We start from the raw sequence: 17,946 nt of genomic DNA, 5'->3' as shown, positions 1-17,946 counted from the left end.
TGAGACGAGGGAATGGGAGGACCTGAAAGCTAATTCATTTCAAGGTTTTAGAACTCATTTTTGGAGCCCTCTATTGATAAGATAAGATAATCCTTTATTAGTCCCACAGTGGGGAAATTTGCATTGTTGCAGCAGCTATGTGGTACAAGATAAGTAGCAAAGAACAGTACAATAGTAAAAAAGCCATTCAGAGAAGCCATATTTCACAAAACTAAAATGGAAACCCTTTTTTTGTCTTTTCTAGGTCACATAATGCTATGGCTATGTGCTTGTCAGTAAGAATCGGCTCCCTCAGGCCCACGTGGCCTTGGATTGGAAATAATGACGGCTAGTGTGGTGGCTGCAACACAAAGAAAGCTGCTAATGTTTTGAACATCCCTCACCATGCTTCATGGAATGTCACCACCAGAGGAGAAGGTAGAAAGTAGATTTATTAGACTTTATTTATTAGTTTTTTCTAAACAAAGTTTAACAAAACAAAGTTTAAAAAACTAAATTACATTTGTCCTTGATCCTGAAGTCGCAGAACATCACTTAGTGGAAACACAGTCATCTCACCATTGTGCTTTATTGACATTTTGAAAATATCGCTTAAGTTCTGCGCAAATCTGTGATGGAAACCTGCCTACTGTCTATGAATAGGTAGCCTATACTACCACCTTCAAAAAATGTGAACTATCCCTTTAATGGAAACTTGCTTTGTGTCTTCTCATTGCCTGCCCCTGTACTGTATTGTATCAAATAAAAAATCAACATAAGCACATAAAAACTGCGTGCACTTAGAGAGGTATCAATATCTGTGAGTGGATGAGGAAAGCAGGGTAATCTACAGGTCCAATAAAGCAGGTCACAGATTTTACTTAACTTGTTTATATTTTAAGATGTAGAAACTGAATTTAACAGTTATATGATCTTTTTCCTTATTATTTAATTAACCAATAAATAAATGGACTTTACAGCTGTGCTCAGGGGAAAAACACGACAGTTCTCTGGTCAGATCCAGTGACAGCGTGTACAGACACATGAACTCTGCCTAAACACTTATTAGGGAAATAACAGGTTTGCCTAGGGTCGCAAATTGTAAGCACTCTCCTTAACTGATCAGTTGGTGGAATTAACGATCGATTAATCAATTTTTATTTGAGAAAAGCATAAAAACTTTTAAAAACAGTCAAAGCCTACAGCAACACATTGCATATATTTTGACAGAATTTCATAGCCTAGTGATTAATCGATTAAATGTCACATGTTTGATTAAATTCTTAATGACCAATTAGTCGATCTTCAATTAATTATCATCCCTAGGTTTACACTAATTTCCTACTAAGTCCTTTATAAATATGTGAATGTAACTTTGGTTTTGATAAAGATTGAAAACGCATTCATCAAGAATAACATTTAAAATGCTCATTCTGGCAGCTTTACAAATTGCAATTTCCTTCTAATAACAGTGTAATACAGTCTAACCCCCACGCAAATGGTACATTCAGAAATGTAGAAAAAGACTTCCTAAAATCACTGTATATAATGTAAATGTCTGTAGTTGTGAGTCAATTTTTCTTGGGTTTGTGTTGCCTGTGTCCAGACTTGGTGCTGAGGTTATATGCTGAGGACAGCAGCATGGTGAGGAGCAGCAGCACAGGCACCAGCAGGTACGGGAGATAAATGGAGACCAGCAGCCAGCGCTCCTGCAGGCTCTGGGGCCCAGGGTGAGGTTTCACAGGGAACTGATAGAAGAGGATGTGAGCTAGGATTGGGACCAGTGTGGTGGCCACATGTGTGGAATAAATAATGGCAGGAGTCCTGATCCAGGTGCAGCCACCTGAAAGACAAGAAACACTGAGAGACCAAAAGATGCTGCAGCTGCACAATATACTTTATAACAGATATTACCCAGCTAGCAGGAAACCTTCCCACAGCTAACACATAACGTTTTAACTGGAACATTCGGAAGTTGTTTTGGTGATGTTGAGAGGTGAGAGAGATCATAGAATGTTCCTCTATAAAACATTCCCACAATGTTACATGAGAAACAAGGAAGAACATTTGAAAAACAGCATTCAGGACATGTTATTGAGGACTGAGATTACAGAGCTTTTTTTATTGTAATGTTTTGTGATATGTTAAGAATTTAAAGGACATTTTTAACATTTTTATAGAGAATGTTACCCTAACTTTAAGAAGAAAATTTTTGGAAATAAAAAAAAACTTGCTAAAAAAACACTAAAACATTGCATTGGCTGCATTGTGCCATTTTCACAACATTTTTACAACCAAAAACTGGGTAGTTTCAGTGACATCTGCTGTGACCCAATCACCAGAAAGTATGTTGGCATTATACATTTTTTGCAAACCATTGTCAGTTATATTTGTACATTACTGTGTAGCGGATACACTGAAACTTCACATTTTCTGTACATTTCAACAACGCTGCAGTTAACATGTTGTTGGACACAAACACCACTAGGTCATGGTTAGGAAAATGTCATGTTTTGGTTTAAAATAACTACTTCCTGTGGTACAGTCCTGGATGGAAATGCAGCAAGGTCTCAACAAACAACTATTTTTTGTGACAATATCCCGAAAGAAAAGACAGCGTCGGGCTGCTCAAGAACACCCATGTTCGGTGGCTAAAAAGCTGCTGGAGACGCAGAGGTTGAATAGTGTTCTGCAGGTTGGCAGGCATCACACAGTTCACCACCATCCCCTCCAACCTCTGACCCTCAGCACATATACTGCGTCACTTTAAAGACGTTTGTATGATACGTATAAAATGTACAACTGCAATGTATCCATTATTTGCAACATATAATGCCAGCACTTTCTTGTGGAGACGGCGATGACTCCTGAAAATTCAGTCTTTGGATTATCCTAAAAAGGACAAAGTTTTTTGAAAGTTACTACTAACTATTTGCATGACAATGTGAGAAAATATAATAAAAGAAGAACACAGAATAAAAAAGGAAAAATAATCTTTCAGTACCCCCAAGTCTAACAGTGGTTAACCAAGACATTATCAAAAAACAACAGGCTGAATTAATAATTTCTTCTGTGTACTTACTCAGCACTTCAGAGAGACACAGTGCAAGAATCCATATGAGCAATTGTGAAATAAAGATGTGGATACAATATTTGATTAGCTGTAGTAAATGCTGTGGTGTTGTTAGGCCTTAACATCAGAGGCTTCAGCCCTTGAATTTTTTGTAACTTTCAGCATTACACAAGAAACCCACAAACTGTTAAGAAAAGTAATACTGTCACACCAATTTCCCTGATTAAACAGAGAAAAACAACTGTACACCTTTTAAATTCAACTTTCTCTCGGACACAGATGACTGAGCAAGGCTAAATTGCCTCATTAACTCATCATAAAACTTGACAAAAACAAAATAAACCTCACCCAAACTATCCTGGGTGCTCTTGCTAGTAATTTAGTTAGTAAATCCACTGTTTCAAAAATCACCAACTCCAGTTTAAAAAAAAAAAATCCTAAATTCACCAAGTTAGATGTTCAGAACATACCATTATTCCCCACGCTCTCTCTCTGCCTGCTGGACGCCGGCTGTTTACAGTCCTGTAACTTCTCCCTCCACCACTAGGTGTCTTTCAGCTCAGCTGCCTGTTCCACCAGTAGAGACTACAGACTAAGCTCTGCTGGTGCATGCTGTGCACTACATATAATGAGTTTAATAGAAAAAGGGGGCCTGTATTTATGGTGGTATTAAAAAACATACCATGGAGATTTCTAAATACCCTGATATACCGTAATACTGTGATACCGCCCAAGCCTGTTTTTCCAAATATAAATTAATCTATTCATGATTTATAGCAAAAAAGGGTAAATAATAGGGCAGAGTGCATAAAAAGCATCATAGAGCCCCCTGGACCCCCTTAAAGAGGTCTGGGCTAAGCCCCACATGTCCTCAAATCTTAGAAACGCCCCTGGGTAAATGTGAATTCAGCAATGGCCCTGCAAAACTCCAAAAAGCCATTCAGTCATGTTTATACATGTGTCTTTGTGTTACGGAGGAGCAACAATAAACATGCAGGTTATGTATGAACTGACCTTTGAGGAAAGCATAGGCTGCCACAGGAAAGAAAGGTGTCTGAAACAAAGCCTCGCAGAAAATGAAAGATCTGAACCACTCTGGAGGGTCCAGCACCATGGGGTCCCTGAACTCCTCTGCATACCACCTGAGCAGATCCTTCAACTGGGGGACAGAAACAGACTCTTGCAGCCACTGTGGAACTCTTGTCTTAAAAATGTTGTTTCCCTTCCCTCCCGGTGCAGACACTTACCGGCTGTGGATACACATGTCCCGGCAGCAGCGCCTGTAGGTCAATGAATAATGTGATTGGAATGTGAGAGGCGAAATAGAAGAAAAAGATTATTTCTAACACACGGAGAGACATGGTCCTAAAATAAAGAGCTAATGACAGATGAGAAACTGAGAGTAGCAAGTTGTCAGCAGCGGTGTGTCGTAGGAACGCGTGTTCTCAGGATGAATCTCATTGGTTCACAGAGGGAGATGGGCGGGGCGTCCCTGAACGCACCATTCATGTCACATAGGGAAAGGTGCTGGGCATGCTGCTTTAACGCTCCTCGTCAATGTCGAAATTTCTCCTACAGAATCAGGATCAGAATAAAAGAAATACTTTAAAGATGCAAAAAAAAAATAACATATAGCATGTGTAATATGCTCTAATGTTAACACTAGTGGGACTATGTAAAATATTTGAAAATATAAATATGTATGTGCTGAGCATGTAAAGTGTGCAAAAAATATAAAACTAGCCTCTGTGCCTTGTGCTATAATGCAACAACAACAACAAGTAGGAATAAGAATAAGAATATATACAATATATGCAATAAGTGCAACATACGTTAAATATACATTTAGGGGAGGACAGAATATCGCACAATTGAATAACTGTAAGGAGTATTTCTGTAGTCAAACTATTTCAACAGTTTTGCAAAAAGTTTTGCGCATAAATATGATGTTGAGGTTACTCCAATATGATCACTGTAATAAGTTATTTAACGTTTATTTATAAGTTCTTTTTTCAGTATTATCTGTTTATGAAGGTTGCATGTTTGTGTGCATGTGTTTTATATGATCTTGGACTGTAATTTTCTACAATTATTGTCTACATGCCAACATGTCCTGCGCTCTTGGTTTACAAATGTTTTGAGGACAAAAAATAAATAATGAAAAATTCTCTCAAATACCTTGAGATTGACAGACAGTATTTTATTCTGAATTAAACAGAAAGCAGACTTTGCTTTTGATTTTTTTTTATCCAACATAATATTTGAAGTAAACGAGCCATTTTCTCGTTTTTCATGCAGTTGAATCTTGTCTAAAAACGAATTATACGTTCAAACCCTGACCTTCGTCCCGAGCACAGAATCTTCTGACACTTTGGAGCATCAAAAATATTAACTTCCGGGTCATGCAGATCAGACAAATTAAATAATAAAATCAAATTCGGCCTGTGACCCGTTTTTCAACTTTCCTTTACTTGATCCTGATTAACAAACGGGATATTGAAAAACAAACTAATTTTCATGTATTTATTTTCATTTCAAAAAGGAAAAAATAGAAAACAACCCGTTTTTAATTTATCATTTTTTGATTCTTAATTGAATATTAATTGAACAAATGATACACGAATGATGGGACCCTAAGCCTAATATTATATTTCACAAGCTTTAGGAGCAGTCGCTGCCATCACATGTTGTCTGCAGCAGTTAACAGGCCTGCTCCTCCTGAACAAACTGCTCCAGTTCCCTCAGGTTTGATCAGTGCCTTCAGACTACAAGACTCACACAGTCATGTCCCATTATCAGTGCTGTGGAAACCACATTAAATCTACTGGCTATTTCACAAGTAGTTGAACCACATCCTGACTACAATTGATATGTCAAATTAGTTTGTAAAAAACAGTTCAACTCCATCCAAACTTCATCACAGGGAACAATCCCAATCTGAGACTGGAATCTCAAATTGTTATTACTGAACGCACACTGTAGTGTAGGTGATGTGATTTAGGGAGCAGGGGCCTCATTTGTATAACTGTGTGCAGGAAACGTGACTAAATGCATGATAACAATACATTAAACTATGCACTCATATCTGCCTGACTGAGGCATCGAAAATAGCAACAGTGTAAATGTAATTCATCCTACTGCTCGCCGTATTATTTAAGAGAATACATTTCATAACATGCAAATATTGTTTAACAATTGCAGGACATATTTTAGGGGTTCTTTACATTAACATATATCTCTGCTTGTATTTAGCATCCTAAATCATGCTTTTCTTGTGAGCACTCCAGGGAGTATCCTTCAGACAGGTGTTTGTATATTCATGTTTATCTGTTTTTACAAACACATTCTTCATATTTGATAGTTGAGAGGCAATATTTTGATTTATATTACACAATATTATCAATTTCACATAATTTCACGCGTAACATCATTCTGCTGTTGCAGTCGCAGACCTCTCACCAGTTTGTGTACGTACACATAGGTCAAATTTTTCTGTGGAAGACCCCACAGAGAACAGTTGTCATCTACTGTAGTTTCACTGTTTCTTACAACATCTATTGCACATCTGTCCACCTGGGAAAAGAGGTTTCCTCCTCAGTCACTCTTCCTGAGGTTTCTACAATTTTTTATCCCGTTATAGGGTTTTTTGGGGGAGTTTTTCCTTATTCAGTGTGAGGGTCTAAGGACAGAGGGATGTCGTCTGCTGTTAAGCCCTCTGAAGCAAACTGTGGTTTGTGAAAATGGGCTTTATAAATAAAACTGACTTGACTTGATTTGTTGGGTAAGAATCAAGAAACTGCTTTACTCTGAGGGAAATTCAGAGTCTTATGGAAGGTGACTGTCAATAAATGACAACTGTAGTTAATGAATTGGATCATTGTGTCATATTGTATAGCGAAAAACATCCCGAGAATACTATGAATATGGAGTTTTTTGTGGGTCTTTTTTAAACGTTGGGTGTTTTTTGCCTTTATTTGACAGGAAAGTTGTAGTGTGAAAGTGGAAGAGAGAGGGGATGGAATGCAGCAAATGGCTAAGGTTGGAAATAAACCCACAGCTGCTGTAAAAAGGATATGGCCTTTGTACATGGGGTGCCCACTCAGACATGCAGGCTTATGGGCACCACATAAATATTTAGTTTTCATTACCTAAATTAACTACAACACTCAAAGCAATTATCTATTGAAGAGGCTTCTGAGATATGAATATAGTTCAAAAGAACAAACGAAGAAAGACAGTGAGTAATCCACCATCTTTAACATTTTGAGTGAAGCCATAGCTTATTACTGACTGCTTTGTTTGCATGAAATAATAGAGGTGCATCTTTAACAGAATCATTATGGACAGAGAGAGGCACACGCTTGCTGTTGGGACACGGTGTAAAATTTATATGAAGTATGCATTTCTCAAAAACAGATTTTAAAAAAGCGTGTGCAGTGCAGCTGTCACATGACAATGTCCTTTGGCAGAATGAGTTAAAAAATGTGAGTTAACAGTGTTCCTGGAGCCACAGCACCTGGGTGGTTTAAAGTATGCATTCCTAAAAACTCACATAAAAACACGTTTGAGTCTGGTGTCATTTCCTCTGCAGAATTTAATTTGTTGCTTGGGTATTTTGTTACAGATCAACAGTATCACTCCATATACAACTACAAGTACAGCATTTTGTACAGTTCATATTCAAATACATATTTTTCATTGGCTTATTTACAAAAAACAGTTTTTTTATGTACATGTTTTCATGTCAGTGCAACGTCACTTTCTTTCAACAAACACCTTACAAAAAAGTCGTTTAAATTAACACATCTGGTTCAGATCGAACAGAAATGAACTTAAATAAAAAGAGGCTACAGACACTGACAGACAGCTCAGTAGTAGATTGCACTGCCTGCCCACTCTGTTCTATTGGGGGGACCAGATGGGCGGGGGGAGGGGCTTAGGACATTATCCCCGTGGTTCAAAAGTTTGGTGTTTGCCCAATTTCAGCGTAAAAGTTCAGTGCTTTTGGGCAGAAAATCTTTGTTCCTGGATCAGGAAAATTGTGCTGAAATGATCTCTAAATTGTGTTTTTGCTCGTACATTTGAAGCTACAGGTGTGGGAAGCTAAGCATCACACATGTAGTCGCATGAGGGAACATTCACAGCCACAGAAAAAAAAAAGTTGACAGCTATTGCACCTTTAAATGAAGCAAGCATTACAAAGTTGGTTCTCATGAGACTAATGTTGAGGGAAATCTACCCTTTGAGTCTAGTGATGAAGTTTCAAACACAAACTGGACCTGGTCTACAGCTCAGTGCAAAGGCAGGAGGGCGGAGGACAAAACATCTGAGCAGGTAAGCATAAATAGCACTCATTTGCACATTTCCATTTGTTCAACAAATGTACTCTGCAAAGGAATATAAAGATTCTTTCAGTGACAGATCTCTCTCCAAATGCATCCACAAATACAGCAGCTTCAGAGGTGAACCGCTGACCGTCTGCTGTCTGTTCACAGTGATTAGACCGAGCCCGCCACCACGAGCTCCACACAGGCTGCAACGCACGCACGCACGCACGCACGCACGCACGCACGCACGCACGCACGCACGCACGCACGCACGCACGCACACACACACACACACACACACACACACACACACACACACACACACAGACAGACAGACCTCTGTCACTGTGCTCCACACAGCAAAGCCCAAACTAACCTCCACAGTCACATCAAGGAGCCAAAGCTTCAGAGTAAAGTGGGAACTGAATTTAGAAAACTGATAATTAGACGAAGCACAAAGACGCAGAAGACCTGTGAATGCTGGGTCCAGTGATGAGAGACCACAGGCTACTGCAGGGTTACTGCTCAACTATAGATCAACAGAGAAGTGAAACCAGCTGACATCAGTCAGCCTGTTTATGGTGACAGAGATTTTGGTAACACCATAGTGTACAGATATTCATTTTTCAGCATTTCTTGATATCGAGAATTTCCTTAAAACAACCCAAATATTAATTAAATGTTAAACAAATTAGAATTACATTGTGAAATGTGTGCCTGCCAGTTGGCAAAACACTCACAGAGTTGATTTCTTGAACATGTACTGAATGATGCTGTCTCCAATTCCCCTGTGGTCAGGACCAAATGATGTCATCATTTCTAAAAATCCTCCAAAGACTTTACTAAGGAAGCATAAAACAGCAAGCCAGAGTAAAAAAAAACAACAAAACTGATCAGTATGTATCAGGTAAGTTACTTGTTAGAACAAGATATTTTTCACGTTCTTACAAGATGTTACAACAAGATGTTTTCGAGGTAGAACTAAACTTTTCTTGTTACAACAAAATATTTTCATGTTATGACAGGATGTTTTCATGGTATTATAGAAAACTTTTCTTATCATAGCTTTATATTTTGTATTAAAATTGTGTTTACATGGTATGATAAGATGATTTCATGTCATATTAAATCATTGAAATTAAATCATGTCATAACAGGATGTTTTCCTGGTTAAAACAATATACTTATTATCTTGTTATAACGTAATGTTTACTACTTTACTGCGGGCTACGGGATCATGTTATTACAAGAAATGCTTAATATTATAACAAGATACAAAAACACATTATTAAAACAAGAAAAGTTTCTTGTGAAAATATGGAAACATCTCATTATAACATAAAAACATCTTGTAAAAACGTGAAAAAAATCTTGTTATAACAAGAACCTTTTCATGTTGTTACCTGACACTGATCAGTTTTTCTGCTCTGGCCTGGCAGTTCTGTGCTTCCGGACTTCACACCTTAACATACCACTAGATCTTTATAGGCGATCGTTTGGTCTGCAGAAGCTGTTTGGGTCAGAGTAACCCACGAGGGTGTGCCAGGGCAAAAGTGGGCTGTGTGCAACTTCACACTGGGTTTTGTGCTTAATTGTACCTTAGAAGTTAGGTATCACGTCAGCCATAATGCTAAAAGCATGAACATTTGATTTTGATGCTTAAACCCCCAAAATTCAGGGCCTTAAGATTTGGTATAAATGAAGGCTTTACTGGTGGAGATTACAAAATCAGCTGAGGGGCCCATGAGAGTGAGGGACCCCGGGGATCAGCCCATTTTGCCTGGTTGGTAATCCATCTCTGAGACCCTGAACATCAAGCTTCCACAGACATTAAGCAGGATGCCTTCAAAATCAGCTTCAGCACAAGCTGCAGACTGCATTCATGGCAATGCTGACATGCTGTATCAGTGGCCCTTCTAACTCAACAGTCCCTTAAACCTGGTTTTTGCTCGGCGGTTTCACTTCTCAGCTTGCCGCTGGGATGAACAGGTGTACTGCAGGACACTGTGACATCACTGCTCGCTGTGGTCACAGAGCTACTGAGCACAACACACAGCAAGAAAACTTTAACCGCAGAGGGCAGTAAAACTGTGGTTTTCAGCCTGGTGTTACACAGAAACTCCACCCACCTACACCCCAACATCTCCTGACGTGTGATGGACAGTTCAGCTGCATACTGAGTTTCCAGAGAGAGCTGTGTGAAATCTGATTAATTCACTCGCATAATGTCACTGGAGTAAGCACTGGTTGGCGCTGATGACTTCAAGTTTGATATGAAATTGGGGGTGTGGAGATAGAAAAAAGTAAGCTAGCAGACCTCTGCAGCTGTTTAAAGCTGGAGTTGGTCACTTCAGTAAAATAAATTGTTTTCATACTTGCTGAAACTGTCTTTCTATTCACACAGCACTAAATGAGACTGATAATCTGTGGGAGAAAAAAATCACATTCCTCTGCCTACTCTATTGCTATTAAATACAACCAATTAGAGCCGAGGAGAACCGTCGAACTAAACAGCGCTGATAAAGCATGAATCAAGAGTCTGCGTTACCCTGTTCTCACCTCAGATGTTTTCAGAGAAATACTTCAGTGTACTCTTTAGCTGTAACAAGAGAACGTTGGTCCGGCTGGTGGGCGGTGCTTTTCTTTTTGGTTGACTGTTTCCAAAAATGAGATTCGGTCACAAAATTTCGAATTTTACAGTATACTAAAATGTGTTTCTGAAAACATTTAAGGTGAGAAATCAGCAGTAACAGAATCTGGATTCCTATTTGAACAGTGCTTCAGTGCTGCCTAGTGTGAGTTTTACAGTACATCAGCAGTGACTGACATGATTGACAGCTGTGTTAGAGAATCCTCCGCTCTGATTGGTAGTTAGAGGAGAGGAGGAGGGACATGATTCCTCTGTCAGAATATGGTGACATTTCAGCAAATATGACACAAATTTATTTTAATAAAAGTTTCCAACTGTAGCTTTAACTTAAAATAATACGCCAAAATGTCAGACTGAACTGTCAGCCACAGAGTTGCATTGTGGGTAACGTAAGCGCCTGGTATTGACGAGAAAGACGAATGTGTGAAATGAAAAAGACATCTGTCGTTCTGCCACATCAAGTTTGAGGCTTTTGTTTTTTTCTGGCCTTTCTGGGTGTGATTCTGTTAAAAAAGTGTAATGCTAAATTGGCTGCGTCAGTCTTTAAGCAACATCACGTTAAAATGACAGGTAAAATCAGTTTGTTACTACAGTAAAGTGACCCCAATGGAATAACTTTTTTCTGGTTTCATATTGGGGAGCATAGATGAAAGTCAGCAGCTGAGAATTGTGACAGTGCTTTGAAAAACAAGCCTGGAGCCTCTGCTGTAGCTTTAGGGAGAAATATCCAAATATTCCAAACCTGAAGTGACTACTAAAGCCTGCCTTAAAAAAAGCAAATCACAACAATAAAATAAACCTGTTATAAAACAACGTATTTGTAGACTACCCCCCTTTACAAAAAAAAGTATCAAACAATCAAACATAAACTGTCTATTAACCTTGAAGCGTGTGTATTTTTAAACCATGGCACCTGTTGTAATCAAACCCAGACTGATACTCCAGCTTTGTGAGTTTCAGAGAAGCTGTGGGTACACACAGGTCAACACAAATCACCACTGATTTTTGGCAGAATGAAACACAGTTTTGGCAAAATGCCGGGGGAGGGGGGGGCTGAAATGTGTGTGCCATGACTCCTACACTGGAAGGAAGCATTGTGTTTAGAATTACTAATACTGTTACAGAGTTTTTGGGGTACAGTTGGGCAACGGGAAGCGATGAGGTAGCATGTGACTTATGTTTCCTTAGTGACACAATCGCTAATAAAACCTTTGGAGAACCTTTTTTAAAAAAAAGCTTGACAGAGTATCCAGCATACTAGATACCAAATGTCAAGAATATGGTGATCTGTGGCATCAAATATGACATCAGCACAGGTTCTTTAACCCTTTGAAACCTGCATCAACATCACTTTTTTTGTGCTGCTTTCACACGCTTTTCACAAATCTTTAAACCTTTGAACGAACTGAACTGATTAGTTTGATTTTCTTTCAAAGACACAGAAAAAAAGGCAACCAGCAACTTAGCAGTGAATGGCCCACAAATTGCTACGTAATTAATTAAATTAATTAAGGGAAAATGTACAGAAAGCTAAAATTTTAATTATCATAATCATAGATCTAAAATTATTTTATAGAACTAATTTGATTTTTAAGCACTGTTTTCAAGTCCTTTTCTTGTTTTTCTGTTGATTATTTGTTTTTGCTTTTTTACTCTCCCACTGTTTTTTTGTTTTTGTTTCTCTTTGATAGTTTTGGCGTAATTTTCTGATAATTTTCTTGCACTATCTACTTATATCTTGACAATTTTTGGGTCATTTCATCTTAACTTGCTCATTGCCTTCTTCTCATGTTTTGAGAGAAATCAAGCAAATTTGTTTGATTTGTTTCAAAGGGTTAACTCTCGTGAGCTGTTTTCACTTGGCATTTAAAACGCAACCTGTACCCAGAGAGTGGCCTAACATTTACACCTGGACTATATTCTGTGGCCTCATTATTGTCCTTCCTCAGTCAGAGATCCAGGCTCAGAGCAGATCAGAACTCCAAGGGTATTTTTTTCATATTGACATCACAAGTGAGAAATGCACAAAAACAAAGCAACATCACTTCATGACTTTGCCATACTTGCAAACGTTCAGCGTCAAAATGCAAGTATCCATTACGTGTGTGTGATGGTGCAGGCTGTTCACATGAGGGGAGGAGGCGGGATTTGTTCCGTTGGGCTCAGCAAAGTGCGCCAGTTTAGTGCTTTCCGGGGCTTCATTGTTGTCTTGGCAAACCTTTGCACTAAAATATGTTTGCGATTACGTGTAGAAAGTGCTGCGACGCATCCCTACAGGCAGAGAGCTCAGTCAGGAGTTTGTGAGAGTCGTTCAGAGTCATCTGAACGTCTGGTGCTTGGGGAGCAGAGAGCAGGTGTAGTGCGAGCTGATGGAAGACGAGGTGCCATCACTGGAGGACACAGTACTTCTTGTAGTCGGACTCAAAGTCTTCGTCCATGCTACTGGTGTCAGCCATCTTCTTGCCATCGATCTTTGGCAGGAACTGGGTGTAGTCCACTCCCTGCTGCTCGTAGAAGAGGATGTAGGCCGAGTCAGTGTCGATCTCCTCTGAATGCACTTCCTGGAGGGATTTTTTGAAACACAGAGGGGATGTGACTGCTCTGTTTAACGTACCTGTTATGTATTACAATAACTGAGATACTTCTATAACACATTACAAGCAGATTTTAGGTGCGCGGTGGCATGCATCCACTGCTGGATGCAAAGTCAAGAATTTCCAAATACTGCACACAGAGGCTTTTATTCCAGTTATATTCACCTTATTCCTGATGTTGTTACTGTAGAAATGATTATGGGTGCAACTTCCGTTGGTACAGCACAAGTGACAGTAAGCTAGTTCATTGCATTGACTTTCTATGGATGCTAATCTCGGTGGCTAACTGCCGACTGCAATCCTTCCATAAAGTGATTTGCCTTGAATTCAGCAAATGCAGTTTTGTTCTTACAGATATTTAATATTAAACGTTAATATATCGTGTTCTGAAATGTTCCTGCAGGCCTTCGGTACCTGAGCTGCGGATGAGATTAGCTGCCATATAACAAAATGTAAATGACTGTGACTGACGTGTTATGCCTTTGTTATTATTAAAAAAGCACTGCTGACGCATATATTATATATCTCACTAGAGGTCGACCCTGTTGTGTTCCATGTCATGCCCCTCATGCCTCCTTTGATGGCGGGATGCAGCGATGCAGTGTGTGATCACTCACTGGAATGGAACTAAGATGCCATCATTTGTTCTGTGTGAAAATGCAGGGGTGGTATGAAGGGGGGACTTTGTTGTGGTCTTATAGAGCCATCCTTGTGTGAAAGCAGCTTAAAGCTCTGAGTCAGTATGATTCAAAATAACAAAAGTCCAAAGGGTGCTCCTTTTTACGAACTGTGGATGTATGTTATAATATATTTTTGGCCAGTTACCCATGGCGACAATCCAAATAAAGTGATAGAGGTTATTGCTTTTAATAGTGTAAACTGAATATTCCTCACCTTACAGCTGCTGTCGTTGTAACAGTACCATTTCTCATTGGGGTTTTTGGCATACGTCACATAGTGGCCTCCGCCCATGATTCCTGAATGGCACTGCAGAGACAAAACAGTGAAACATCATTTAGGACTGGTTTCACAGCAGGCTCATTGAGGAGCCTAAAGATACATTTGTGTGTGTGTGTCTGTGTGTGTGTGTGTGTGTGTGTGTGTGTGTGTATGGGACGTACTGATATTGCATAGAGGTTGTAGATGGCGTCCAGACACATGTTGTCTCTGTGCTGCAGCAGGGAGTTGTCGGGGTCCATGCTGCTCTCTGTGCTGCAGTCTGAGCTCAGCCCGTTGCTGTCACCGTTCACCAGGACCACGTCACAGTGGCTGCTGGACGCCTCGGTGCTGCACGTTGACTCAGACGCATTTGCCTCTCCTGATCCCGCAGCTGCTGCTGTGCTCCCCTCTCTGTCTGTCTGCAGACCCCCGTCCCGCGACTCAGCCTCAGGATTAGCAGCTCCGTCCAGGTTTTCCTTGCTGTTAGAGAGGCGGTGTTTGCTTCCCAGCTGGGGCAGGCGTAGCCGGCCTGCCCTGCGGCCTCCGCTGCCGGTCTTTGGGCTGCCAGAGGGACTGCTGGTCCTGCTGAGAGAGGGTGCTGACTTCCTGCTAGAGGCAGGGGAGGCTGTTGGGAAACAACAGGGTTAAATAGAGTTCCTGTTCCACTAGACCAGTAGCTGCTCTGCTCATCTAGACTTCAGTCTGTTTCATTTCACATCGTGTCATGCTCTTATTCATCAAACACATAACCAAAAAAAAAACCCAAATCTCTTTAAAACTGAGAGTCCTCTCAGAGCATGAGTGCCTGGCAGTAAGTTGAGCTTAAATCCACATATGGTACCTTTTGGGAGGTTGCAAAAGCCAGCAGGGGCAGAGATGGAGGACAGGTTGTCTTCTCCGAGCCTCAGCAGATCCTCGCTCTCACTGCGAGAGTGAAGGCAGTGCTGCTCCAGGTCTCTGGGGGCCAGGAAGGCGCTGGGGTCAAAATTCTCCCTCGGGAATTTGACAATCTTCTGGGATTTGATCCATCGACCATTTACAAACTGGAAGCGCTTCAGGTGGACAATCTGAGGAAAAGAGCACATATCACATACTGTGTTTTTCTTCAACTATTCTTTAATGCAAACAGTAAATTGAACTCTACCCAAAGACTCTCCTACCAGTTTTTCTCTTGGTTCTCTTGGCTGAGAACCAAATCTTCGGGTTCTGAAGCAATTGACTTATTTTCAAAATGCTCTGAATGTTTCAAAATTAGGTGCAGGAACTAGAATGGAACCAGTTCCATGTTGGTGGGAACGGGGTGTCAGTAAGGCCAGAGCTCAGCTCTGACACACACTCACCAGCATGGGTGGCAGCCTCCAGAGGTCCAGCTTCTTAGTGGCCAGCCGGTGCGTCTTGCACTTGGAGCAGTAGTAGAGTTCATCCTCGCCCAGCTCTTCCTCGCTGGTGAAGGCCTTCAAACAGCTGTCCAAGCTGATGGGCTCAGCCTGGGCCCGACGGGACTGCTCCACACTGCAGTGCTCCTCCACAATCTGCAGGGAGACCATGATGGTGATGAGACTCCATGAGGGGATGAATTCACACTTTTCTGCTTCCTGTCTAACTCTCTCTTTCACAAGAATCAGCTGATAGCAGATGAAGCGCACCTACTCTGGAAAGGTGCTTCATGGAGTCTTTTCAGGTAAAGCCCAGTTTTCTGGAGTACATCTTTAGAGAGGACACCAGCTATTCTGTCTTTTTTGGCACCTTAACACTTCAAGTTTTCTGACTCAGTATGCTTTGCAAATTATCTGACAGTTTTATGTGAGTACTGTTTTTAAAACATATTATACTGCAAATTATTTTATTGTGTTTAGCATAAAATACAGCTGAAGCAGCATTTTTACAAACGCCCAAAGTGATATGTACCATGCTACAGTTTGTATCTTAAGTACAGTGTTCTTTTTGTGTTTTATAATGTTTGTTTTGATGTTGTATATTGTTGCTGCCTGTCTTGGCCAGAACACTCTTGAAAAAGACATTTTTAATCTTGTGGGGTGTTTCTGGTTAAATAAAGGTTAAATTAAACAAATAAAACGATGACAAACAAGCTAAGGTAACACGACAACCTCAATGGCACATCTCACAGCTCACTGGAGTCTAGAGCCTTTATTGGATCTCACTCAGAAACTGAATGAACTGAGCAGTGAGCAGCTCCCTGGGAACCAAACCAGTTTCTGTTTAGCACATTTTCTTATCTCACCTTGCCCTTATCTACTTATCTCTTACACAATAATTAAGACTTTGTCACTGTGAACCACAGCCACACATTCATAAACTGCTGGAAAAGTCTGGAAATGAAGCAGGCCTGCATGTCAGTGGGGCAGCAGCAGTGAGTTTAATCTGCAGTACAAGGGTCCCTCTCACCATTTTGTAGTGGATACTAAGGACAACTCTTGATAAGAAGATATTCAAAGGCCTAAACTAAACTGAAACTTCTCTTGGATATTCCTTCGATGACCCTCGGGATCATCTAATGGACCTAACTGCCTTGTTGAACTTACAACTCTTGTAAGCAGAACTAAATTATGACAGATTTTATTTCCCGACTGACAGTTTGAGTTAATTTACGACTCATTTGGGGCAAGGAGCTGTCAACTGAGCTCCTGCAAAGACTCAAGGAGATACAGGAGATCTCTACATCATAGAAACCGACAATTTATGTCTTTGTTGCACAACCAACACGTGACATACCCACACATCTCCAAACTGTGAGAGAGGACCACACTGACTGATTTTTGTATTCAAAGTAAAACGTATCTTGAAATGTTGTGTGGAGGTCTCATACCTACAGAGCTGGAACTTTGCTTACATGCTGATTTTGAGGCCAAACTCACAAACACAAGCTGTGCCTGTGTGTGTGTGGAGGGGTGTGACCTTTCGTAACCCCCTGCCAACAGCATGCTACACACTGAATAGAAAGACTCTTAGTACAGACTTGCATTTTGATATGCATCTCATCTATCTGTATCTTAATTATCCTTGGGGGTGGGGTGCCTGCTTGTGCTGCAGCCCTGAGATGCTGTGAGCTGCTGTTTATCTACCTTGAAAGAGAGAACTTAGGAAACAGCCTGTGCTACACGTGTTCTAAATGACGATTTAGAACCAGAGGACTTTGCACGAGAGAGACTGTGAGACAGAGAGAGACTTCGAATGAGATGAAGCCTGATAAGCTGTAATTGTGATCTCATCTCAGCCACATGAGGTGTCAGAAGATGATCCAGCTGTTCATAGAGAGAGAGAGAGAGAGATGGAGGAAACAAACTCAAGCCGAGTTTGCAACGTTCAAACCGACCGAGGCCAGCCACCGGAAACGCACGAGCATATCCGAGCTGCCCGTCCAGT

The 17,946-nt window shown here is 40.5% G+C and overlaps 2 protein-coding genes across 8 annotated transcripts in view; both read right to left on the bottom strand.

Moving 5' to 3' along the window:
• Positions 1 to 425: 425 nt before the first annotated feature.
• On the bottom strand, positions 426 to 4,503 carry tmem97 (transmembrane protein 97). Its single transcript, XM_042486863.2, has 3 exons — positions 4,300 to 4,503; positions 4,067 to 4,211; positions 426 to 1,822 (listed from the first exon to the last, which is right to left on the bottom strand). Exons 1-3 carry the CDS (start codon positions 4,411 to 4,413, stop codon positions 1,551 to 1,553), a joined length of 531 nt encoding a protein of 176 aa, XP_042342797.1. The 5' UTR covers positions 4,414 to 4,503; the 3' UTR covers positions 426 to 1,550.
• A 3,125-nt stretch (positions 4,504 to 7,628) lies between these two features.
• Positions 7,629 to 17,946, bottom strand: part of usp32 (ubiquitin specific peptidase 32) — a 74,203-nt gene continuing 63,885 nt past the window's right edge. For all 7 annotated transcript variants that reach the window (XM_042486600.2, XM_088079380.1, XM_042486603.2 and 4 more), the window contains exons 30-34: positions 15,903 to 16,094; positions 15,404 to 15,629; positions 14,745 to 15,187; positions 14,518 to 14,610; positions 7,629 to 13,590 (exon numbers count right to left, since the gene is read on the bottom strand). In XM_042486600.2, coding sequence (XP_042342534.1) covers positions 13,417 to 13,590; positions 14,518 to 14,610; positions 14,745 to 15,187; positions 15,404 to 15,629; positions 15,903 to 16,094 — 1,128 coding nt within the window. In that variant the 3' untranslated portion in view covers positions 7,629 to 13,416. The remainder of the gene's footprint in view (positions 13,591 to 14,517; positions 14,611 to 14,744; positions 15,188 to 15,403; positions 15,630 to 15,902; positions 16,095 to 17,946) is intronic.

This window comes from Plectropomus leopardus, chromosome 6 (genome assembly GCF_026936395.1).
Source record: "Plectropomus leopardus strain MGB_pleo_1.0 chromosome 6, ASM2693639v1, whole genome shotgun sequence".
In the NCBI taxonomy this organism is placed as follows: domain Eukaryota; kingdom Metazoa; phylum Chordata; class Actinopteri; order Perciformes; family Serranidae; genus Plectropomus; species Plectropomus leopardus.
This window is presented reverse-complemented; position numbering and strand designations above follow the sequence as displayed.